Here is a 25866-nt window from a genome sequence, read left to right as displayed (position 1 = left end):
TTGTTGCCTTCCTCTGGACACTCTTCAGTTTATTAATGGTCTTACACTAGGGGGACCAGAATTGAACACAATGAGTTTCTTCAAAACAACACCCACTCAACCAGTCATTTACAAAGAAAAACAAAGCTACCACAGCACAAGAAAATCTTGGGGCACAAACTTCTCAGCCCAGTATTTGAGGCCTTCCATGCTTTGATCTTAACCCATCTTCCTACATTTACTCTGACTCCCATGTTTGTAATTTTGGTATTATCTTTGACTAGTTGACAGATCTTTCTCCCTCATTCTTTATATTCAATCAGTTATCAGTTCTATTGAATTCACCCCTACAACATCATTCACATCTGTCTCCTCTATTTCTACTGCTACCACAATGGCCCTGGCCCTCACTGCTACCCCTCCTCAGACCGGAGGATTACAAAAGTTTTCTAGAAGTCTTCCTATTTCTATTCTTTCTCAATTCCTACACACTGCGATATATAGAAACTGTATAGATAGATAGAACATATCTATTATTTAATAGAATAGTGATAAAATTGTTCTATAACCTTGTCTGTATTTTTTGCTTTCTTTTGTGCATTTAAATTCAAAATGTCTTTCATGCTAACACTAGACTAATCTTCCTAAGAAACAGATCTGGTTAAATCACTCCTGTGCTAAGAAAAAAAATCAAAGCTATAGAGTCATATGAAAGAAACTCTAAGTAAATAATAATTAGAGAAATATAAGTTAAAACAAGTCCGAGGTTCTACCTCACACCCATCAAATTGGCTGACAGAAAAGGAAAATGACAAACACTGGAGAGGATGTGGGAAAACAGGTACACTAATGTACTGTTGGTAGAGTCATGAACAGGTTCAAACCTTTTAGAGAGCAATTTGGAACTATGCCCAAAGAACTATAAAACTGTGCTTACCCTTTGACCCAGCAGTATCACTACTATGTGCCCTGAGAAGATCAAAGAAAAAGGAAAATGACCCATATATACAAAAGCATTTGTAGCAGCTCTTTTTGTGGTGACAAAGAATTGGAAACTGAGGCAATTCTCAGCAATTGGGGAATGGCTGGATAAGTTATGGCAGGTTCCCCACCCCTGAGTTATGGTATATGAATGTGATGGAATGCTATTGTGCTATAAGAAATGATGAAGGGAATGGTCTCAAAAACCATGTGAAGGCTCATATAAACTGATGTAAAGTCAGGTGAGCAGAAACAGGAGAACACAGTAACAGTAATATTGCAAACATAATCAACTGTGAAAGACTTAGTAACTCAGGAATACAATGATCCTCCAGAGTTCCAAAGGACCCATAATGAAAAATCTCTTCACCTCCAGAGAGAGATACTGATGGACTCAGAGTGCTGATTGAAGCATATTTTTTCTCATTTTTTCTTTTTCTTTTCTTTTTTTCAGAACATAGCTAATGGGCAAATATGTTCTGCATGACTTCACATATATAAAGGGTATTGTATTTCTTGCCTTCTAGATGGGTGGGGGAAGGTTGGAGAGAGAGAATTTGGAACTGAAAATAAAAATCTAATTACATTTTTTAAAAAGTTACTCCTCTGTTAAATAAACTTCAGTGGATCCCTACCAATTAAAGTATTCTAGGCTCTCTAGAACCAAGCACCACTCTATCTTTGCAGCCATATCTTTTATTACAGCCCTGTTCACACCCTATCTTCCAACCAAACTGAAGGACTTTCTGGCCTCCAAAGAGGTCCTGTGCTCTCCAGCCTGGTGCTTTTGTTCACACTTTTGCCTGTGACTGCAATGCCCTCCCTCCCTATCTCTGCCTGTCAAAGGCCAGCTCAACCCACCCTTTCAAGAAGACTTTCCTGATATCCAATCCAGTAAACATTTATTAAGCATCTACTACGTGCCAGGCACAGTGCTAGGCACTTGGGATACAATTAATAAAAAGCAGCCCCTGCTCTCAAGGAGCTTTACAATATGATGGGAGGGGAGGCAAGAGAGAGAGAGACAGTATACAAAAGGAGGCAGGAAGAGGTGTGGGGCAGTGAGACATCAGGCAGATATCTCTGTCCAATCACTCTTATCAATCAGCATTCACTTAGCTCTACTATGTGCCAAGCACTGTGCTAGGCACTTGGGATACAAAGGTAAAATAAGAGTCCCTACCTTCAATGAGCTTACATTCTATCAGGTAAGACAATATAGAAGAATATGCAAAATAAATACTAGGTAATTTGGTAAGGAAGGCATTAGCACCTGGGAGGAAATCAAGAAAGGACTCAGGGAAGAGATTTCCATAGATTTTACAAAGAACAATGAGAATTACAATCTGAACATGGCGGGAGCCTGTGCAAAGGTCCAAATACATGGACTGGAATAACATTTCTCTTCAGACTTCAACTGTCTGACAAGTATACAAAAATGTTTACAAATCTTTATGCAATTGTAGTTTATCATCCACTTGTATCTGTAATCTATTATTATAAAATATTTCCCATATGTCTGTTACACACAACTTATACTTTTCCAGTTTACAGCTATGAATTTGCAACTGAAATTGGTTTTGCAACTTCAACATGCTTTGTTTTCTAATTTTCTAATGTACTTGTCATGTAATATCATGTATTGTTACAGTTATCTGTTTGTACCCCTTCGGAGTTCTACAAGGGCAAGAACTCTCTCATATAAACTTTGTATCTTCCCAGTGCCTAGGGCAATATTATGCACACAGCAGGCACTTAATAAATAGCTGCCTATGAACTCTATCTGTTTTGCAGAGCAATCTGGAATTATGATCAGAGTTATAAAACTGGGCATACCCTTTGACCCAGCAATACCACAATTAAGTCTGTTCTCCAAGATGATCAGGAGAAAAGGAAAAAAAAATATATGTTCTCAAATATTTATAGCAGCTCTCTTTGTGGTGGCAAAGAACTGGAAATTGAGGGGATGCCCATCAATTGGGGAATGGCTAAACAAATCGCTGTACATGATTGTGATGGAATACTATTGTGCTGTAAGAAATGATGAGCTGATTGATTTTAGAAAACACGGAAAGACTTAACATGAAATAATGAAGAGTGAAGTGAGCAGAACCATAGAATGTTGTATATAGTAACAGGAATATTGTTCAAAGAATAACTGTGAATGACTGAGTTATTTTGAGTATACTAATATTCAAATCAACTACAGAGAAGCCATGAAGGAAGATGCTATCCAACTGTAGAGAAAGAACTGATAAATATATGTATACTATGGTTTGTTTTGTGTGTGTGTGTGTGTGTGTCTGTCTGTCTGTCTGTCTGTCTGACTGTCTATCTGTCTGTCTAATGGTGGCCTTCTCTAGTGTGGCATGGGGAGGGAAAGGGGAAAAAAAGTGCACAGCAAAGAACAAAGACATACAGAAGGAAGCACAGAAAAGCAGGGTAGCTTTGAAAATGATATCTAGTATCAATTCATAGTTTCATATTGAATCTTCTTTTTGTGTTGTGCTATGTACATGGAAATTTTTTTTGTCTTTTTATATTTAAGTTCAATATGAATTAAAAATTTTTCAAAATAAAAATAAGTAAACGTCTGCCTCATGCTAATTCCTTTTATGCACTTTAGAATCCAGCCAAGCTAGACTAGTCACTGTTTCCTAGATATGTTGGACTTCTTACAATCTCTTCAATGTTGTCCCTGTTGTTTCATCCCGGGAAGCACCTACCCCACATCTCTCTTTCTACAGAAATCCTAATCATTCATTAGCCTGGGTCAAATGGCACATTTCTCACAAAGCCTTCCTTGACAGAAGTGGCTGTTGTCAGAGTTCACATGGCATTGCGTTTGTACTTCTAATCACTTTCTGCCAATGCATTGTGGGTGTTTGTGAGCACACTTTATTCCCAACAGTGTACTGTCAGTTTCTTAAGAATAAAGACCATTTATTAGTCACTTCTGTGTTCCTCATAGGGCCTGTGTTTTTCTTGGCCTCTGTCCAACAGGCTATTGGCTACCTAATCATGTCCCCTCCTACTGCTTGGGACCCCTTCCATTCTACCCAGCCCCTTTCCTGGCACCTCCCATTTCTGGGAATCTTCTATCCAGGGTAGAAACTTCCAGTTTCCTAAATGACTGATGCTTCTCTGCCTGTGACCTCGTGGGAAATAAACCAGCCTGACCTGAGCAAAGGACCCCTTTCCTCCCTATAAAATACCCAAGCTGCTCTGACCCCAGAGCACGATTTGAACAAGCTGTCTTGGGACAGGAGATCTGGACCACTGAGCTCTCTTTTTTCCTCCCATTGTCTGGAGGCCATTCTACTGACCCCCAGGCAACATCTCTGGTCATATCCCTTCCCAGCCCTGCTCTAAAGTTCATGTTCAGTTGTTTCAGTCATGTCCAACTCTTCATGACCCTATTTGAGGTTTTCTTGGCAAAGATACTGGAGTGGTTTGACATTTCCTTCTCCAGCCCATTTCACAGATGAGGAAACTGAGGCAAACAGGTTACGTGACTTGCCCAGAGTCACACAGCTAGTAAGTATGTGAGGCCAAATTTGAACTCAGGAAGAGGAGTCTTCCTGACTCTGGGCCCAACACTTTGTGCACTGTACCACCTAGCTATCCCACTTAAAAAATTTAGAGATTACAAATTTAGAGATGAATGGGACCTTGGAGGTTGTTTTCAAATCCAGCCCTCTCATTTTACAGATGAGGAAACAGAAGCCTAGAGGGTTTAGATGATGTTCCCAGGGTCAGTCACATGGCTAGTAAATGTATGAGGCAGGATTTGAACCTAGGACTTTCTGACTCCCAAGTCCAGCACTTGATCATACCATATACTCTCTAAGAGCATAAGAAGAGATGTCAGATTGGTTTTCACACTCCTGCAGTCACAGAGATTATACTCGATACAGAGATAGGTACACAGATTTAGTAATCAATAGGTATGTATCCACACACCCATTCCTGGGCCAAGGACAGTGAGAGATACAAAGAAATAGAAGTCCCTGCCTGTAAGGAGCTCAGAGTCTAATGGGAGAAGGGGGTTGGATGTGAGATAACATACACAGCTGAATCAAATTAAGAAAATAGCATGTAATTGGGCTGAATTGATTTGTACGGTCCAATGTGTTCTGAAAAAAAGAAAGTGAGTAGTCAGGGAAGTCTTCATGGAAGAGGTGGAATTTGAGCTGGATCCTAAAAGCTGAGAGTAGCTCAAGATTCCAAGAAGTAGAATCAGAGTTTAGAAACTAAGGGGTGCTGTGGAGAAAGGGCTGAGCCTGGAGTTCGTTCAAATTTGTTTCTAGTATCTAGATCAAAAACTAATCAATCAAAAAAAAAAACCTAATCAAATCAGTTTTCTCATCTGTAAAATGGAGTTAATAATAGCCACTATCTCCCAGGGTTGTCATAAGGATCAAATGAAGTAATCATTACGGTAAAGCGCTTTGGAAATTTTAAAGCGCTACATAAATGCTGGGCATTTTATCATCATCCTTAACCTCATCATCATTATTATTAAAGCTATCTGCTGATGAGGAACCATCCTCGACCTCTCAGTGTCAGGGAATACAGCAAGACAAGGCTGGATAAAGAGGCCTCTGCTAAGCAGAGGGATCAGGACAAGAGCTTGTCAGCAATGAGTCCCCACCAGGGGTGGGAGAAATGATGAAAGTGTGACCGTGCTAGAACGTGTTAATTATTTACACTGGCTTGCTGAAATTTAGCTCATCAATCAGGCTGTTTTTCCAGATTGTTGAGTAGGTTTCACAAATGCTGGTTTCCTCCTTTAGCCTGAATTCTTGGTGACTTGGGTCTACTCTTCAGTTCTACTTTAATTCAGCTGTCTTCACAGCCACCCTGAATCCTTATGAGTGGTGCCATCGTCCTACGAAAAATCCCCCAAATCCCTCTGAACTAGGCTTTCTCTTTTCTTCCCGTTCTTTGAAACTTTTTCTGGTGGCCACTCCCAAAAGCCTCTATCCCAAAAACTCATTCCATTATTTAAGCATTTTGTTGACTCCTTTTGTTTTTACATCATAGTCATTTACGGATATGCCACCACTCACCTTCTCTTGGAGAAAACAATTAAGCAAAACCAGCAGACCCAATGACCTTGTCTGGCAGCGTATACCTTATTATGCACCCATAGTCCTCTACCTCTCTACCAAAAGGGGGAAAGTGGTTCCTCATCTCTTTTCAGAGGCCAAGATTGGGCATTACAATCACTAAGCATCTGGCTTCCTTTTTGTATTCTTCTTTATTTACATTTCAATCAACTCACTCTGCAGTATCATATAATTTCTTTCAAAAGTTTCTATTTTTTTCCCCCTTATTCATGACCACTCCCCTTCCCGAAGAGTTTATGCTTCTGGGACTCTTCTGAAAGAATTGTCACCTCACCCACTTGTCAAATAAAACTCTCTTAGTTCAAATATAAGCATATCTGAAGCCCAGTTTCCATTATGATTACTCCTTCCCCAGCTGGGCAGGGTTGCCATCAAATCCACGTACATTTGGGAGAGGGTGCTTTCTGCCACAGAAGGCACCAAGCAAAAGGCACAAGATGGTGATATAAGATCATTGCTTGGGGAGGGGGAAGAGGGAAAGTAATAATAGTAAACACCAGAAAGACAATCACAGGAAAAAGGACAGAGACCCCAAATTGCAGAAAACTTGTGTAGAAAGAGGACTAAGAAAAAGAAAGGCAGCTAGGTGGCTCACTGTGTCACCTAGAGCGCTAGACCTGGAGTCAAGAAGACCTGAGTTCAAATCCAGCCTCAGACACTTACCAGCTGTGTGACCCTGGGCAAGTCACTTAAACTCTGTTTGCCTTAATGCATTGGAGAATGAAATGGCAGACCACTCCAGTTATCTTTGTCAAGAAAACCTCATGGACAGTAAGATCCACAGTGTCACAAAGAGTTGGACAAGACTGAATTGATGAACAACAAGGAAAAGAAAGGGGGTAAAACTGGAGAGGGAATGGAAGGACTAGGAGAGGGTATAAAGATACAGAATTGGAGGATGAAACTGGGGTAGCAGAATGACTTTCAGAGACGGCTGCAAGACTAAAGGGAAATGTTTGGGAAGGGGAAATGAGGTTCAGGCACCAGAAAGAAGACTGGAAGGTAGAGCTGTGGGTGGGCTGAAAGGTGCAAAAGAGAATCAGGATGGTGTAAGGAAAGTAGAGCCGGAGTGATGAGAAAGGAAGGGCTGCCACAGAGAGCAGAGCTAGAGGGATCAGACAAAGGAATAGGGCTAGGGGAACTGAAGTGGAGAGAAGGTGAGCAAGGCATGGAAGGAAAGGCTGGGAGGGTGAGGATGGGGGAAGATGTAAATACCGAAGAAATCGTCCTACTGGGGAAACCACTGAGCAGTTTGAAAGTATAATTTTTTTTTTCTTTAAAGCCTGGGTCTCCCTAGCGCTCCCAGCCTAGAGTACAGGGAATGCTCACAAACCCAAACTCACTACTGATTAGTGCAAGAGCTTTGACCTGTTCCATTTCCTATCTGGACTGGTTTTCCCCTCCTTAGGCAATCTGGTGGTTCCCTGGCTGCTGGAGACTCATCATCTTGAGGCTGAACTTAGTAGAGATACCTGATTGGCTTAGTCAACTGCAGTTCAGAACTCCTGAGCTCCAGAGATCCACCAGCCTCAGACTCCAAAGTAGCAGGGATTCTAGACTTGTACCAAAGTATACTATCTTGAAGACCCTCTCTCTTGGGCTCTTACCCCTTTCAAAACCTCCTCCAGGTGGTCTCGGAACTTCATGAACAAGTTGATTTTCCAGCTGGTGTTGCAGTTGACAGAGTTGACCTGGGTGAAGGGAAAGGAATCCTGTGAGGTCCCAGAGGTCCCAAGAGACTCAGGGGGTAGGAACTGGGAGAGCCTCGAGGAGCCATCTGCCAAAGAGCTAGAAAAGGGACAATTGCAGGCACCTCCTCCCCCAGGGGCCTCCCCTTGCTCCTGCTCAGAGCACGGGGGGGAAGACAGTCAGTTTTATGGAAATATTCACCCTTCTGGACCCAACAGTTAGATCCTAGACTGGGCCTGAACACCACATTCCTAGGACACCCTCTTCACTGCTACCTCTCCTCCCCACCAAGAGTGGCCCATATAAGGAACATAGTGAGGTATGGGAGAAACTGTGAATGCATCCTTCACCAGCCCAGGTAACAAAGTTATGTGTCCCCAAAGAGTCAAGAATAAGACAAAACAAAGGTGACAGACAGCCCTCCCAGCCTCTCTGGGCCTCACCTCTTTGCAGCCGGCATTGTCACTGAGCTCATAGTTGCTGGCATGCAGGGGTTGTCCAGCATTGACAGGGTTCAGGATCACTTTGTCCCCCACAACCACCTGGGTGGGAGAGAACAGACCAGAATAAGAGGAGCAGGGAGAGAAAGCTGAACTCCCTCCCTTTAGCTGACTGGATTTCCTTAGGACCAGAAATCTATCCTTTTCCTTCCAGATTCTCCAGCCTTCTCTCTAGGCCTCGGTTTCCTCCTGTGTGAAACTGGAGAGAAGACGCTCACCCCAGCCCATCCCTGAAAAGGATGGGAAGCAAAGAGTGGGAAAAATACCAAATGCAATTGCCTCAGGCTCTAATGGGACCTTTTGACCCTTGGTGTTTGAGGAAGTGCCATCTTTCCTGACCCCCCCTCAGTTCCCAGGAACTCACATTGTCCCCATTGCTGCGAAGCTTCCAGAAAGGCTGGATGAAGAGCCAGGAACCCTCATTGCCAGTGGCATCCAGAGTCACCCTCATGGCATTCTTCTCCAGCAGAGCTGGTAGCCTTTTATTCACAGTCAAGTACTTGTTGCTCTTCATGTGAAGGAGCTGGAAGGAGGGAGAGGGAGGTGGGGACAGAGGTTGTCATGGGCAACCCGAAGGGGTGAAGCCCTAGGCCAGGTACTAGCAAAGGGAGCTAAGCCAGCAGCGACCGCAGGACCCACCAATACACTGTGTCATGGGTATCAAACATACACAGAGACTCACAAATACAGTCTCTCACACACCTGGTTATACACAGTTACTCAAATACATTCATGCACAATCACAAACACACATATTTACAATCACAGCTGTCAGTCACACAAAGAACCACGGTTACAAATGCAGTCAGCAAAAAAATACACATTCACAATCACACCCATCAGTCACACACAAGCACAGTCATAAATATAATCACCAAAAAATACACATTCACAAATCACACCATCAGTCACGCATAGAATCACAATCACCAAAAAATGTGAGTTCAGTCATTTTTTAGTCATGTCTGACTCATTGTAACCCCATTTGAAGTCTTCTTGGCAAAGACACTGGAGTGGTTTGCCATTTCCTTTTCCAACTCATTTTACAGATGAGAAAACTGAGGCAAATAGGGTTAAATGACTCACCTATGGTCACATAGCTAGAATCTGAGGCCAGATTTGAACTCACAAAGATGAGTCCTCTTGATACCAGGCCTGGCACCCTACCCATTGTGCCACCTAGCTGTCCCCAAAAATACACATTCACAGTTACACCATCAGTCACACACAGAATCACAGCCACCAAAAACTACACATTTAGTGATCAATGACAGACAGAATCAGTGACCAAAAAATACACATTTATAATCCTACCCATCAAACACACACAAAATTAGGGCTCACAAGATATCCTCTGAAAGTTCCTGTCTTTTCAGCCAGTCCCTCATAATACTATTACACTAATTTGGGGGAAAGGACCTTAGACTGTTGCTCCAAATGGTGAAAATAAATTAATGCCTAATCTTATAACCTATAATTAACTTGTTGGGGAAATGTTCAGTTCCTCCAGCCCTCTGCTGATGCATTCAAGATTATGTGGCCCTAACTTTCAAGGTGCCTTTCCGTTTCCTCACAACATCCTGCGAGAACCACTAAGCTATATATGAAGTAAAAAAAAAAAATAAAAACAACAGCAAAGCTCACAACCAAGCCTCAGTCACTATGTCATGCATTTGTGACTTAGTCACAAAACCACACAAATATAATCCTACTCATAGTCACACAAAATCACACCTTAGCCTCATAAAGTCACAAATACACACTTAAAAAATAACACCCAAGTCTTATGGTCATAGCAATCACATTGTCTTACCCAAAGAGTTATAAATTCACAATCATACCCAGGTCTTACAGTCACATTCAAGTTTTATATCAGGCACACACAAAATCACAACAGAGAGAGACAAATCAACCTCATCACACATCCACACACATCCTTATGACCCAGAGGTCAGTTTACCATCCAGAAGATGGTAGCCTAAGGTCACCTTCCCTGGCCCATGCAGAAGATGGTAGCCTAAGGTTACCTTCCCCAGCCCATTCCCTAAGTTTCCTCCTGATATCATCCTTCCCCCAATTTTCTCCAGATGAAAGAGGAAAGAAAAGGAAGAAGAAAGGAGAAATGATAAGTTCATGTCTTCTTCACAGGGCACCAACTTCCAAGCAGAGGTGTATGAGGGGAGACATGAGGGATAGATAGAGGCTGAGCATGGGGATGGAGAAAGAAGGGGGACACTAAAGCACTGAGGGTGGGGAAATATATAGGAGATGAGTCTCTACCTGTATGACACTGCCATACTTCACCACATCCCCGTGAACTTTCTTGTTTTCTGTCTCGTTCTGCTTCTGTTCCATTTGGGCTGCATGCTACAAAGAGATACAAAGTGGGGAGAAAAGTGAAGGGTAAGGCAAGGATTCAAAATGGGTCCCTCCCTGGGATCTAGCCCCTATGACAAAACACACTCCATCTTTCCTTAATAAGCTATCATGGGAACATCACAGGCTAGAAACTCATTACTCCCTGTTCCAGGAACAAAGTCAGCTTCTTCTAGTCCAGACAGAGAGTGTCTGGAGAGACTGAAGAAACTGAGGAAAGCAGTGAAATGGAGGGAGCTCTCTGCAAAGAAACAGATCCTGTCTAAGACATCTCCAAAAGACTCATGATGAAAAATGCTATCCATATCCAGAAAAAGAACTATGGAGTCTGAAATGCAGACGGAAGCATACTATTTGCTCTCTTTTTTTGTTTGTTTGTTTGTTTATTCTTTCTCATGGTTCCTCCCATTGGTTCTAATCCTCTTTATAATCTGGCTAATGTGAATTTTTTTTAAAAAAAATAGACCCTGGGGGGCAGCTAGGTGGAGCAGTGGACAGAGCATTGGCCCTGGAGTCAGGAGGGCCTGAGTTCAAATCCAGCCTCAGACATTTGACACTAGCTGTGTGACCCTGGGCAAGTTGCTTAACCCCACTGCTTAGCCCACCCACCCCCCAAAAAAAATAGATCCTGGTTTGTAAATTTTTTGGAGTGACCCATGGGTCAGTTTGGGTGTTAATTTGTTTAAGGTTATAGAAACTGCTTTATATTTCCTTGGTTTTTCTTTAGATGTTGGTGAAGGTAGGGGTGAGTTCAATAGTTACTTGTTTGTTTTTGCCAGACATGTGATTTCATTATTATAGTGAACTCCCAGTGAAAAAATTCCCTCTATCAGGACATATCTCCTGTTCTGCTACTTCTAGTCTTAGAGCAGGGGTGAGGAACTGAGGCCTCAAGGCCACATGTGGCCCTCTAGGTCCTCAGGTGCGGCCCTTTGACTGAATCCAAACTTCAAACACAGTGGCCTTGAGGCTGAAGGTTCCCCATCCCTGACTTAGAGAATTTCCTTCAGCACTGAGAAGTTAAGTAACTTGACCAGAGTCACACAGTCGATATGAGTTAAAGGTAGGACTCAAACCCAGGTCTTGCTGACTCTGAGGTATGCTCCCTATCTACTAAGCCACAGTACCTCTCAGGGTGGATTTGTGCAAGATAAGATTAGACAAGAAAGTTGAGCTACAGATCATGAAAGACTTGGAAAGTAATGAAGTGCCCCAAACTCGCCACCCATCTGGAGGCTTCCTGATTGGCTAAGGAAGAGCTTTGGATTGGAAGAATAAACCAATGGTAGCATTCCACAAAGCCCAGATGAATAAATTACAAAACTAGCCAGAGTATATTCTAAACAGACAAAGCCATTTTCTTCCAGGGCCATCATGAGGGCAGAGGATACAACAACATCCCAGGGAAAGAAGGCCCCTAGACCAGGTTAAGCCTGGGGAACTATAGTTAATGATTAAGTTAGAAAGCTTAGGTCCCATCTAGTCTGGAATCAGGTAGACTTCTCTTCTAATTACTTTTCTGTACTGGACCTGTGATTTCATTAGACTTAGGTAACTCAAAGTGAGTGAACTCTCTCTACCAATGCACCTGCTCTGTAACCTATAATCTTAGAAAGTAGCTTGGAGAGCACTGAGAAAGTAAGTGACTTGTCCAGGGTCTCATAGCCAGTATGTGTTAGAATCAGGATTTGAATCCAGGTCTTACTGACTTTGAGGCCAACTCTCTCTCTAATTACTGTACCATGCTGCCTCTCTACTTACCTAAGTCTGGAATATTATTTAACTTATATACTCTCTTTTCCCTTCTGAATAAACCTAGAAAACAGTAGTCTTGTGGTCTTGAGTGTGGGCAAACAGTGGGTAGAAGGAAAGAGGGAAGTGAGTGCTAAACCCAAGCAACCAAAGATGATGACAGCAGTAGAGAAAGGGGAATATAGGTAATTATCCATATCAAGTGCAGCAGATTTCGGACCTCAGAGACCAAGAAGGGTCAGGATCCCCCAATCTCAGGCTGAAGATTCAAGAGTTGGGGATGTGAGAAGCAAAAGAGGAAAGCTCTTGGCCTGAAGAAGGCAAATTGCCCTGAGCCAGCTCTGAGAAGAGCTGACGACCTAGGAAGCTGATTACGGGTGAGAGAGGCCTGAGGCTCTGAACAGAATCCAACATTTATTACAGTCTACAGATTCTTAAAATCCTCCAACGGAAGGAGATTTCCCAGCTGGACTGAGTGTCCAGGAGCACAGGACCTTCTCCCAGTATAAACCCCATAGGGACACTTCTCCATCCGGGGCCATGTTATACATCACCCCCTTTCTTTACTTCCACATCCCCTAGGAACTGCACATCCTTTCCGATGCTACCTTTTGTTGCCTCTAACAAGGGCTTTTCTCCTCGGTGGGCCACAGAGTACCCAGTGGACTCAAAGGAAGGAGGCACAGTAGAAAGGACACTGGATGTGGCTCCTAGCTCTGTCTGCCTCTGCCATCTCAGTTGTGATACTTACTTGTAACCTTGGGTAATTTACTCTTCTATCTTCCTGAACTTCAGATTCCTCACCAGTTCCTAATACCCCACCTCTGACACCAACTAGCTAGGCGACCTGTGAGCTTCGGTCTCCTTTACTTCAATCCCCTCATCTGTACAATGAAAATAAAAACAAGGCTATTGGGAGGAAGGCACTTTGTAAGCCACATAGCAAGGACTCTATAAATATAACCTATGATTATTTATACCACAAAGGAAAGTTCAAACTTAGTGGTAGTTCTCCTCCAGTTGGTATTCCTTTTTTCACTTGAAGAAAGTCTCCCTTAGGCGGTCCCTCACACCTCTTAGTCAGGAATTCCTTTCTACTAATTTTGGTTCTTCCTGCCCCCACCCCCTCCTCCCACTGGCCCTCTAAAGCCCAGCAGATTTACTCTCTTAGACTGAGTTAAGAGGAGAGAGAAGAGAGAAGAGGTGGAGGGTAGGCAGGCAGGGAGGGGCCAGAGATGTCCCAGCTCCCTAAAGACTGGGGGTGGGACTTGGTGCCACCCTTGAGGGGATTCCCAGATGCCCTTATCCCTGAGAGTATCTGAAATGAGTCAGTGACTCCCAAGCTCAAAACCAGCCCAGCTGGGCCAGGCAGGCACTGGGTAGGTGGCCAAGTCCAGATTGGAAATCCAGAGCTGAGACCTAGGATGCTGTAGAAAGAATATGATTTGGAGCCAGGGCCTAGGCATTGGGCCCAGTTCTGCTACTTAGTATCTGGAGGACAATAGGCAAGGTAGTTATCTAATCTGGGTCTCACTTTCCTCATCAATAAAATGGGGAGGGGAAGTAGACCAATCAGTCAATCAACTAGCATTTAAGCACCTTACGAATCACCAGGCATGGTACTAAACATTAAGATCAAATCACAGAATCAATCAAAAATTTGGAGTTGGAAAGACCCTTAGAAATCATCAAATCCAACCACCTCAGGAAACTGAGGTCACAGAGTAAGTGGCAGGATGTTCTGACCCAAGTATTCTGACTCCAAACCCAGCAAGTCTTCCTAACCAACACTGCTGCTCTCCTAAGGACCCTTCCAGATATAAATCTATAATCTTCTCATGACCATTGATCTCTAAGGTTTCTTCTTGATACTGTGACCCCCTGTCCAGAGAGAGTCAAGAGCTCTCCTATTTCCTAACCACAGAATGTGTACTCACAGACTACCAAAACTGGAAGGGAACGTAAGTTACCATGTGGTTCAAACCTTTTATTTTACAGAAAGAGAAACTGAGACCCAAAGAGCAGAAGTAATTTGCCCAAAGCCACACAGTGAGTCGGTGGCAGAGCTGGTACAAGAAGCCAAGTTTGCCAATTGCCCAGCCAGTACTCCTTTTGCTCATTACAAGAGTCTCTGGGTCTTTGAGTCTAAGTCTCTGAAAGGGGAATGGTAGTAATGAACCTAGTCTCTGAGCTCACCAAGGACAAAACAAGCCAAGAACACGTACTACAGGATCTCTGTCCTTTGAGCTCAAAGTGTCACTAAGTTTAATGAGATGAATACCCAGAGACCATGACCTAAGTTTCAGCGACCAGACTACAGATCTCCACTGCAGCATGTGAGAAGACGGCATGATTTGGAAATTAATGAAATCAGGGTTTGAAATATATTTGGGATTAGGAAGGGCTCTAGTGACTGAGGCCTGGACTTCATACTACATTGGGTTGGCATCGGCTCCACCCAAGCCTTGTTCCAGGGGTGAAAGAAAATTGGTCCATTTTCCAGTTCTAAATAATCCCATTCCATAGGGGAGAGAGCTAGAGATGAGATAGTGAGCCAGAGAGAAGTCACCAAAGCTTGCTGACGTGGAGGTCAAAGCCTGCTGATTACCTTCCCTGTCTTCACTCTCACTGTTCTCACTCTCTCTGTCTTGACTCTCATTTCCCCCCCTCTCCATTTTCATTTCCCCCATTGTCACTGTTGCCATTAACACTGTTCCCATCCTTCAACTCTTTAATGCCTTATCTACTTCTATAGACTTTAATTAGAGTCCATTTTATAATAATCTTCCAGAGGAATATCCAGGACTATAGTGTTAGAGGGCAGCTCTACCTTTCTCAATAGAGAAAAGGGTTTGTTATTAAAAAAAAACAAAAACTTTGCTGATCTTTTCCCTCTTTCTTCTGTTTGTTGTACTCCTTCTAGTTTCATCCTTATATATCCTCAGTATGGCGTTGCTTAGTTGGGTGCCTTGCCAAGCTTTCTTTGAACTGGTTAACCTCCATAATTTTTCTTTGTTTTATGATATTGCTCATTGTCTTCCATCATCCTTCTCTGTAAGATTTTTACAAATTAGTCAACAGTTAAATTAGCATTGCCTTTGGCTGCCATAAATCTCTGTTTGGCATGTAAGTCAAATAAATATCTGCTGACTAAAGTACTTCTTAAATTATTTTGATCTCTTCACTGATGTCAATTAAATCTCTGAATCAAATTGCTATGATCAGTGCAAAAGTCTTTTTCCTGTCCATATTCCATTTTTTTTTTAAGATCAATACCTTGTTTAAATAAGTCAGGTTGGAATCATATTAATCACAAATCATGGGTTTTTTCCCTCTTTTTTATTATTTCTCCTAACTTTATACTCACTTTGATATTTGCTCTAAAAAGTCAATAATGTCTTGGGGCAGCTAGGTGGTGCAGTGGATAGAGCTCTAGCCTTGGAGTCAGGAGGACCTGAGTTCAAATCTGACCTCAGACTCTTGACACTTACTAGCTGTGTGACCCTGGGCAAGTCATTTAACCCCAATTGCCTCACCAAAAAAAAAAAGTCAATGGTCTCACTGAACAGAGATAGTTGATTCAGGAATGGATCTCATGTCAGTAATGAGGAATTTCTTCTCTGTTACTAGAGAATCAATTTGATTTTTTTGTGATATTATTCAGCATTTGTCCAGTTCAGAACCTACCTGATTTTTTTCTCAAAGAAAAGATTCCTTGTGAAGCTTGTGTCTGTCTTCTCTTACTCCTTATTCCTGAACCATATTTCCCAACATAATTTTTTCACCCTCTTCACCTACCTCACCTATTCTACCTTTGAATTAAAGTCACTGAGTATGAAAGTATATATTGATTTAATTTGGAATTTAATTTGGAATTTTAATTTGACTGAGTTCTTCATCCTCTACAACAAATGTGGGTACACAGGTTACAGTTATTTCCAGAATGATCTTTTTGCAAGCACATATTGTGAGCACCGAAGTACAAAATGACCAAATATCCCGTGAAATGGTGTATTTAGTTGTCTCTGGGTGCATGATAAAACCATTTCTGTACATTCCTTTATTGGCCTTTTCAAGGAGAACCTATGACCATCTTACTTTTTACCAGCAACTTCCTTCTGGTTTAGTTTATAGCTGGAATATCAAGATTGATACGATTTAATTCCTGGCATCCATATCCCCACCTGGTTACTGGACCTCACATTTAGAATAATAACAGCTAGACTAGTGTTTGTAGATGTGATTCTTAGCACCCTCTGCCCTTTTTCTGACATTCTGCCCTTGTCATTGCAGAAGCAGAAAGAGGCCCACACAGGACTGAGAGGGACATTTTGTTTTTTGGTTTCATAGACTGTCATGGCCGAAGAATCATCCTGTGTTTAGCTTACTGTTAATGAGACTCTCTGCACTTAGTTGGGCTGGTCCTCTGAAAGCAGACTTGCTTTGTTGCCAGGACCATATTCAAAGCCTTTCCCATGTGGTAGAACCTGCCAGAGCTTGAGCTCAGCTGGCAAAGCCCTCAAGAACCCAGAGTCACCTCCATTGCCATAACTAGGCATCAGAGTAGGAGTTTTTGTAAGTAGATGCGTGTGAACATATAGGTCACAGATCATAGACTGTCAGAATTAGAAGGCACACTAGAAACTACATAGTCCAACACTCATTTCATATATGAAGAAACGAAGGCCCAGAGTGGTGAAGCAACTCAACCAAGGTCACACAGCTCATGAGCAGCAAAGAAAGGATTCAAACTCAAGTCCTCCAACTTCATGTCCAGTGCTTTTTGCACCACACTATCCTGCTTCCTATATCTGTGACTGTGTTTATGCAAAAGAACACACCAAGGAGGTGAATTTGTGTGTATATGTGTCTAAGCAGTGAGTTTAAGTTAAGGGTTCTTAACTTTTTTGGAGTTATGAACTCCTTTGACAATCTGGTGAAACCTATGAATCTCTTTTCAGAATAATAGTTTTAAATGCACAAGATAGAATGCATAAAATGACCAAAGCAACTAATTATATTGAAATAGTTATAAAAAAATGTTTTTCAATAAACACATTTACAGACCCTAGGTCTGTTAATATGTTTGAATCCCTGATTATGAACCCCTGGTGTAAGTGTGCAAAGTGTTGACAAGCATTTATTATGTTCCTGTTGTGTGTCAGGCACTGTACTAACCCCTAAATGTATTAAGTATGAAGCTGTGAATGAGCAAATACTCATCTGAGTGTGTGCACATGTGTGTGATTCTTACACACCTGGGTTTGAGTCAGTATAGACCATCCCTGCCTATCACAGAGTAGGAAAGAACCTTGTGACAGACAGGCCACCCTGTTCCCCTATTCTGGCCAGGAAGAGACACACTTGGAGTTATTTATAACTCTGTGACAGGCAATGAGTCCACCACCCACCCCCACTTCCTGCACTGCTCACATCTGCCAGGCAGATGCAGGGGGTGGGGGTGGGAGTGTGATCCTCCCTGCCCTTGGCCCCCATAAGCCCATCCTGTTAGCTCAGGCTATAGCAACCAGGCAGCAAGGGAGGGGATTAAGCAGGCTGGAGAGTCTTGGAAAGCGAGGTTAGAGACAGACAGCCTCAACGCCAGAGCATCATGCCGAGGTCAAGTCCAACCACTCATATGTCCAGGCAGAACAATGAGCAACAAGACCACGGGGTAGGCTCAAATCTCAGCTGGGGGCAGGGTCAGGGAAGTGGAGAATGGACTACGTGGGCAAAGGAAGACAGGGAGCTGGGAATTTCTGCACGCTGAAGACAAAATGAGCAGTTGACAATGAAGATTAGCAGCATTCACTTTGAGTCAAAGGTAAAAATTGTTGGCAACATCTAGTCTAGGAGCCAAGATCTCTGGGTTTTAGCACTGGTTCACCATGTGACCTTGGACAAGTCACTTCTCATTAAGAGGATTGGACTATCTCATCTCCAAATTTCCTTCCAGCATTGAATTTTTACATTCTAACATTCTATGTGCTAGGAGAGCTTCTGGCTCTGACATTGTATGCTCTGTGCTCCAACATTCTGTGTCCTGAGACTCCTTCCAGCCCCTCCCCAGGGTCTACTCCCCCTCACCTGGAGCTTCTGTAGGAGGACAACATCAGAGATCTTCTCTTTGTCCTGCTTGGTCTGCTTGGCTTTCCAGTACTGCTTCTGGGCTGAATATCGATTCATGGGGCATACCTTGAAGAGGCAGTCTGAGAGAGGGGACAAAGGGAAATGGTGCTTTAAATTGGGAGGCATTTCTGGTAAGGAGAGAGGAAAGGCTAGCAGGAGGAATACTTCATACTTTTTTTTTCGGGCAATTGGGGTTAAAGTGACTTGCCCAGGGTCACATAGTTAGTAAGTGTCAAGTGTCTGAGGTCACATTTGAACTCAGGTCCTCCTGACTTCTATCCACTGCACCACCTAGCTGCCCCCTAATACTTCACACTTTTAGGGTAACAGGTTATATTTAGTGAAAAGATCCCTTGACCTGGAGTCTGAAGGGCTGGGTTCGAGTTCTGACTGTTGTATGGCCTTTGAGTAAGTCATTTCCCCCTCTCTGGGCGTCAGTTTTCTCCTCCATAAAAGGGGCTTGGCCTGTGGTCCCTTCCAGTTCTGACATTGGGTGACTAAATTACAATGAAATGCTTGGGACTGGGAAAGCAGTCCAGGTGGAATGTGATGTAATGCCTCAGGGCAATGGATTACCTAGGGAAGGTTATTGCATGAACAAAGTTCAGTTCAATTTAGTGGGCCAAACATTTGAATCCATGATGCTAAGAGCTCATTAGTTAATTAATTAATGTTTTTGTGCTTAACTCTGAAAGGGAAAGACAAACAAATAGACCTTAGCCCCTGCCTTCAAGAAGACTGCACATAAATAGAAAGAATCAGACAATTATACAGATAATTATCAACTAGAATAGAATATGGCCAATGAAAGTGCTCTGGAGGAGGGGTAGGGTGGGGTTCAAAGAAAGGACAGCTCACTTTCAGGTGAGGGAGTCAATGGAGGAGGTGGCATCTAAGCCACATAGGAAGTAGAGAAGGAGAGAGTGCTGGAAAGGGAGGACATTCCAGGTAAACAGAATTTCATAAGCAAAAGCACAAACACCAGGAGACCGATTAGGCCGAAGTGACCATGGATTTAGAGTTGGAAGGGACCTCAGAGATCATATAGTGTAACCCCCTCATTTTGCAAATGGGTAGGATGCAGGATTGCAGTAGGGTAGGGTGGGGTAGGGTGGGAGCTGCCTTTACCCTCTGATTAGAGACTACTAGGCTGGGTGTATGACTCAGGGCTGGACAACAGCTCATGGGTTGCTGGCACTTTGCCCGAAAAGCAGGCAGATCCCAGCAGGTTCAGGGCAAACTGGGCTTTCAGGATGTTTCTTGCTAGGGTCTTACCCCCAAGCCTCAGACACAAGCATGCTGCCTTTTCCTCCCCCACTTTCTTTTTCTTCCTCCCCCTCCTTCATTCTTCCTCTGCTTCTCTATTCTCTTCATGTACTTTGTATCTGATCTGCCTCTACTGGATTGCATATTTCACTCTACTGAATATATACCACCTGCTTTGGCAACAGCCCTCTAGAACACACAAGGATGTGTCAGATCCAGGCCCTCCCCGTGGAAAGCTCACAGTCCAGCGAAGAAAACAAAACCAGCAACCATGAAAAGGTGTTAAAGAGGACAGCGTTTTCTCAAGAGAAGAAATCCAAAAGATCAATTGCCCTATAAAAAATTATCTAAATCACTAATAATTAAAGAAATGCACAGTAAATCAATTCTGAGGTTCCCTTCCTTTTCCCAACACCCCCTTCTGATCGGCAAAGCTGACAGAAAAGTCAAATGACAAATTTTGGAGGGCAAATTAGGCACATTCATACGATGTTGGTGGAGCTGTGAATTCTGGAAAGTAATTTGGAGTTATATCCCAAAAGTCAACAAAGCATACCCTCTGACCCAGCACTAACACCACTAGGTTTATACCCTGAAAGGATCAAAAAAAGAGAGGAAAATGACTCATATGTACAAAGATATTTTAGCAGTTCCTTTTGTGGTAGAAAAAGACTGGAAACTAAAGGGGTATCCATCCATTGGGGAACAGCTGAATAAATATGATCTATAAATATAACAGAATACTATTGTGCTGTAGGGGCAGCTAGATGGTACTGTGGACAGAGTGCAGAGCCTGGAGTCAAGAAGACTCCTCTTCCTGAGTTCGCGTCTGGACTCAGATACTTACTAGTTGCATGACCCTGAGAAAGTCAGTTAACCCTGTTGGCCTCAGTTCCTCATCTGTAAAATGAGCTGGAGAAGGAAATGGTAAACCACTTCAGTATCTTTGCCAAGAAAACCTCAAATAGAGTCACAAAGAGTCAGATGAGACTGAAACAACTGAACAACAAATTGTGCTATAAGAAATGATGAAGGTGGGGACAGCTAGATGGCGCAGTGGATAGAGCACCGGCCCTGGATTCAGGAGGACCTGAGTTTAAATCCGGCCTCAGACACATAAAATACTTACTAGCTGTGTGACCCTGGGCAAGTCATTTAACTCCAATTGCCTAGCAAAAAAAAAAAGAAAGAAAGAAAGAAATGATGAAGGAGGTGATTTCAGAGAAACCTGGGAAGACTTATATGAACTGATACAGAGTGAAGAGAGCAGAACTGGGAGGACCATTTATACAAAAACAGCAACATCGTGAAGTCAAAAAACTTTGAAAGACTTAAGAACTCTGACCAATGAGATGACCAACTGTAATTCCAGAGGAACAATAATGAAGCATGCTACCCACTTGCTGGCAGAGAGAGATGAACTCAGTCTGCAGAATGAGACACACAAAGATCTGAGGGTTTCAAGAGACTACGAGTTCAAAACGAGTCAACAGAGTAATACGGCAGCTAAAAAAAACTAATGCAAGCTTGAGCTGCAATCAGAGAGATATGGTGTCCTACTTTACTTAGCCAGAGTCAGCTCACATGTTCCTTTACAGGTGCCACATTTGAGAAAGGACATCGGTAATCCAGAGAGTGATCAGAAGATGGTAAAACGCTTTAGGGTCATGCTATATGAATTCTGTATGAAGAAGAATATTTAGCCTGCAGAAGAAAAGACACAGGGAGGACTGGCACATGAAAGAGGGATGAGACTTGTTCAGCTTATTCCAACAAGGTACAACTAAATATAGGAGCAATGGGGGGAAGTTTCAGAGAAACAAAATTAGGCTGATGCCCAGGAGAAAAAAGTTTCCTAACAATTAGGACTATCCAAAAGTGGTGGTGGTGGTTGTTTGTTCTTTGTTCTCAAAGAGGATCAGGGAGGTGATGTCATGACATGCAAGTGAATTGGATTTCAGTGAGGCAGGGCTACACAAAGTCAGCAGCCTCACTTTCTCCTCTAGAGCCATCCGGGTCCAATGGCCAGATATGGATCAAGACAACTGAAGATGGCTCAGGATACCGTGGTGGCCTTTTCAAGCTAAGGTCTTTAACAGGTCTCAGTTTGACTGAGGCAACACCCATTCTGTGATGAAGGCTTAATAAAAATGAGACAAAGAATGGTGGGACTACCCTAAGATGTGATAAGTGATCCCTCACTTACCAGCCGAGCTCTTCAAACTAAAACTGGATGATTGTTTGATGGAACGGTAGTAAAGATTCTTGGTGAGAATGGTATCTGAGGTGCCAGGAGCTCAGAGCAAGGAGAGATCCCTGGGGTGGCTAGGGAAGGATCCACTGAAGCTGCATAACTAGAGACGGACCTTGGCACACGAGCAGTATTTTCACAGCCACTGAGGAGGAAGGGCTGTCCAATAAATAAAGTCACAGCACGGGCAAAACTGCAGAAGCAAGAAGGGTCATGACTTGTGAGAAGTTGGGGTTGTAGCTAGGAGACCAGCCTGGCTGGTGGAGAAGAGTGCAGCTGAGCACTCATGTGCAATAAGGCTAGAGGAGGCTTTCCCAAATACACCAAGAGTTCAGGAGTTTTTATGATGGAGGCAGTCAAATAGGACCAGGCAATTCAGAGTCATGAGTCTAAAGAGGTCTAATGTTAGAAGATAAGGAAGAGGAAGAAAGAGACCAAAGGGCCTTAGGACAAATCAAGGACCCTAAATGGACCAGGAATTGGCCTACAGGAGATCACAGGATCATAGATTCAGAACTAAAAGGGAATTTATTGTCCAACTCCTTCATTTTATAGATGAGGAAACTGAGTCATGGGTTCTGTGACTTATCCAGGGTCATACAGCCAGGAAGTCTGTGGGGTGCGGTTTGAACACAGGTCTTCCTGACTCCAGGTCCAGTGCCCTCCATGCTATACCATGCTGCCTTTCAACAATGTTCCAAAATGTTCTTGGAGGGGCAACACCCGAGCAAAGGTAGCTCCAAGGTATACCTGGAGGAAAAAGAGGCTCCAGAGAGCCTCAGTTGTCTTCAGGGTTACCTAAGCCCTCATCTTCCTGGAGCTTCCTTTCCCAGGGCTTTCACAATCCTGAAGACAACTGATAGATACCACTGATGTGGAACACAGTCCCTGAAGTCAGGACACTTCAGTCTCTTGAGGAAGACAGAGCCACTGTCCTCAGGGTACATCCAATATGATGAAATGTGATGGGAGATTAACCCTGCCTTTCAGAAACCTAATAGAGGAGACCAATGGAGACCAATTAAGTCTAACAGAGGAGGCAAAGTCTTGGTCCTCAGAGAACCCCACTTGCCAATATCTCTCTCTCTGTCTCTCTCTCTGTCTCCCCCCTTCCTTCCCTTTCTTTCTTCTCTCCCTTTCTTTTTCCCTTTCCTTCTTTCTTTTTTTCTTTCTTTCCTGTACCACAGTCCATCACTCCTTCTAAAATGTCATTTATCTTCCTTCACAATCTTGACCCTTTAATTGACCAGTTCAGTCATACACTATCATCTAGCCTTTAATTCCTTGTCTCCTTGTCCTATCACTAGACAAATCCCAACCATGGGAATCTCACCACCCACCTTCTATCCTCCTATTCCCAATCTGCTGAATGGAGACTAAATAGCAACTGTATTCAGCAGGAATTTATGTCATCAGATCTTAATTGGGCCCTCACTAACATACAACTATGATTTTATTCTTCTCTATCATACTCTCCAACAGTGGCTTCTCTGAACCCTTTCCTCAGACCCCCTCCACCACCTCTTCTATCTTTCCTCTCAGAAGACTTTCCTCCTCTGCTATCTGTCATGAGCTCCCTATTCTCCCTGACTCCACACCTGAAAACCTTGCTCAAAATCCCCCATTCTCTCTGCCTTTGCTCCTGATGAAAACGCGAACCTTCTCCTTAACAAAGCTAACCCCATCTCTTGTGTTCTTAATCCTATCCATTCCTCCGGAGGCTTGGCCCCTTCATCAATCCCTCCTCTCATCTTCAATTTCTCCTATACACTGGCTCCTCTCCCAAGACCTACACACATGTCCAGGTCTCCCCGATCTTGAAAAAAACCTTCAATCTTGCCATTCCCTCAAGCTGTAATCTCACATTCCTTCTCCCTTTCACAGACAAATTCCTGGAAAGGCTCATCATTGTCTATACATTTCCATTCCTCTAACTCCTCAAGCCCTTGTAGTGTGCCTCCTGACCATACCACTCAATTGAAACTGTTTCTCCAAGGTAATCAATGATCCCCTCAGTCCTAGATATAATGGCCTTTTCTCAGTCCTCAGTTTGACCATCTCCAGCTTTTTGACACAGTGATCACCTCCTCCTCTCAGATGATCACTCCTCCCTTAATTTCTCTGACAATGCTATCTTTAATTTGCTTTTACCTTTCTGTCCAGTCATTTTCAGTCTCCTTTGCTAGCTGATCATCTTCCTTCAGCCCACTAAATGAGGACACCCTAAGGCCCTGTCCTAGGCCCTCTTCTCTACACTTCCTACATACACTCTCCCTAGGTGCCCTCATCACCTGTAATTGGTTCAATAATCATCTCTATGCAGTTAACAACCAAATCTACACATTCAGCCCCAATCCTTCCACTGACCTTTAGTCTCACATTACCAACACATGCAGGATAGCTTCATCCAGACAGCCTGCAAACATCTCAAACTCAACATATCCAAAAGGGAGCTCACTATATTTTCCTAAAAAAAAAAAAACCCTCCTCCAAACTTCCCTATTTCTATCAAAATCACCACCATTCTTGAAGTCACTCAGGTGTATAATCACCATCATCCTTGATCCTTCTCTCTCACCCCCTATATCTAATCAGCTTCCATGTTCCGTTGACCTGCACAACATTTCTTGCATCTGACCCCTTCTCTACACTCACAGAGCCACCCCCTAGTTAATTCAGGCCTTCCTTTCACCTTGCCAAAACTATTGCAATAGCCTCCTAATTGGTCTCATTGTCACTAATCCTTCCCTTCTCCCATCCATCCTCCACATGGCTTCCTAACTGATATTCCTAAAAAACACATGACCACGTCATGCTGCACCTCCCTCAAAAATCATCAATAGCTCCCTGTTGTTTCTAGAATAAAATGCCTCAACCTGTTATTTATAGTCATCTACTGTGTGGCTCTTCTCAAGACTCATTTCATATCATTCTTCTTGTGATACCCTTAAGAGTGACCTGCTAGCTGTTTCCTATATATAATGCACCATCCCCTGCCTCTGTGTTTTGGCCAGGCTGCCCACCATTTTTAGAATGCATTCCTCCTTTATTTCTTCCTCATATAATCCCACAGCTCAAGTACCACCTTCTACAGCAATCTTTTCCTGATCCCACTATTATGAGCTCTCTCTCCTTCTTGGAAATCACTTTGTATTACTTGGCCTAGACTTTCTACTTACCTCCTTGTGTTGGGGTTCTAGCCCCCCAGCTCATTGATGGCAGATTGGTTCATGAATGTCCCCAGCTCTTTGCACAGTACCTTGCTCTTAGTAAATGCTTAGTAAATGTTTGCTGGATTATTGAATTAAGGGAAAGAGTTAAGCTTCAGTGCCAATCACTGCAGTCACCTCTTAGGGAGGGCCCCAGAAGAGGACCCCTTTGGGAGGGCTACACAGTACTGGGGCAGCTCTGGGCAGCAACACCTGAAGAATCAGGGATCAAGAAACCCTAAAATAAGGAAGGATATAAAAGTGTTAAGATGAGGGAGAAGGGGAGAGAGAGTGCAAATTAATGGAGTAATGCAGCCAGTCAGGGCACATCTTCACTGCCCGCTCAAACACGCACATATATATATGCACACAGACATACCACCTATGTGTAACCCAAGGAAGCAAGCCAGAACCTCAGTCTGCCCCACTTCCAGAGGTGCTGAGCTCTGGCATCTCAGTTCCACTCTCTGAGCATGTCAGGACTTGGGGCTAGGTCTTGGTGGAGGCTGTAAGGGAAAGAGAGCCAAGCAGGAGCTAATAACCCCTGAGGCTTGGAGATCCATCATGAGACTTATTACAGCTCCCGACAAACCGAGAGGGTA

General features: G+C 43.3%; 1 protein-coding gene across 2 annotated transcripts in view; it reads right to left on the bottom strand.

Moving 5' to 3' along the window:
- ITPR3 (inositol 1,4,5-trisphosphate receptor type 3) overlaps positions 1–25866 on the bottom strand; it is a 127957-nt gene that overhangs the window by 72452 nt on the left and 29639 nt on the right. For both annotated transcript variants that reach the window (XM_027876434.1, XM_027876435.1), the window contains 5 exons: positions 18497–18618; positions 10562–10648; positions 8646–8804; positions 8225–8323; positions 7700–7783 (listed from right to left, as the gene is read on the bottom strand). In XM_027876434.1, the coding sequence (XP_027732235.1) occupies positions 7700–7783; positions 8225–8323; positions 8646–8804; positions 10562–10648; positions 18497–18618 (551 nt within the window). The remainder of the gene's footprint in view (positions 1–7699; positions 7784–8224; positions 8324–8645; positions 8805–10561; positions 10649–18496; positions 18619–25866) is intronic.

Source organism: Vombatus ursinus, unplaced genomic scaffold (genome assembly GCF_900497805.2).
Source record: "Vombatus ursinus unplaced genomic scaffold, bare-nosed wombat genome assembly UNPS02014811.1, whole genome shotgun sequence".
Taxonomy (NCBI): domain Eukaryota; kingdom Metazoa; phylum Chordata; class Mammalia; order Diprotodontia; family Vombatidae; genus Vombatus; species Vombatus ursinus.
This window is presented reverse-complemented; position numbering and strand designations above follow the sequence as displayed.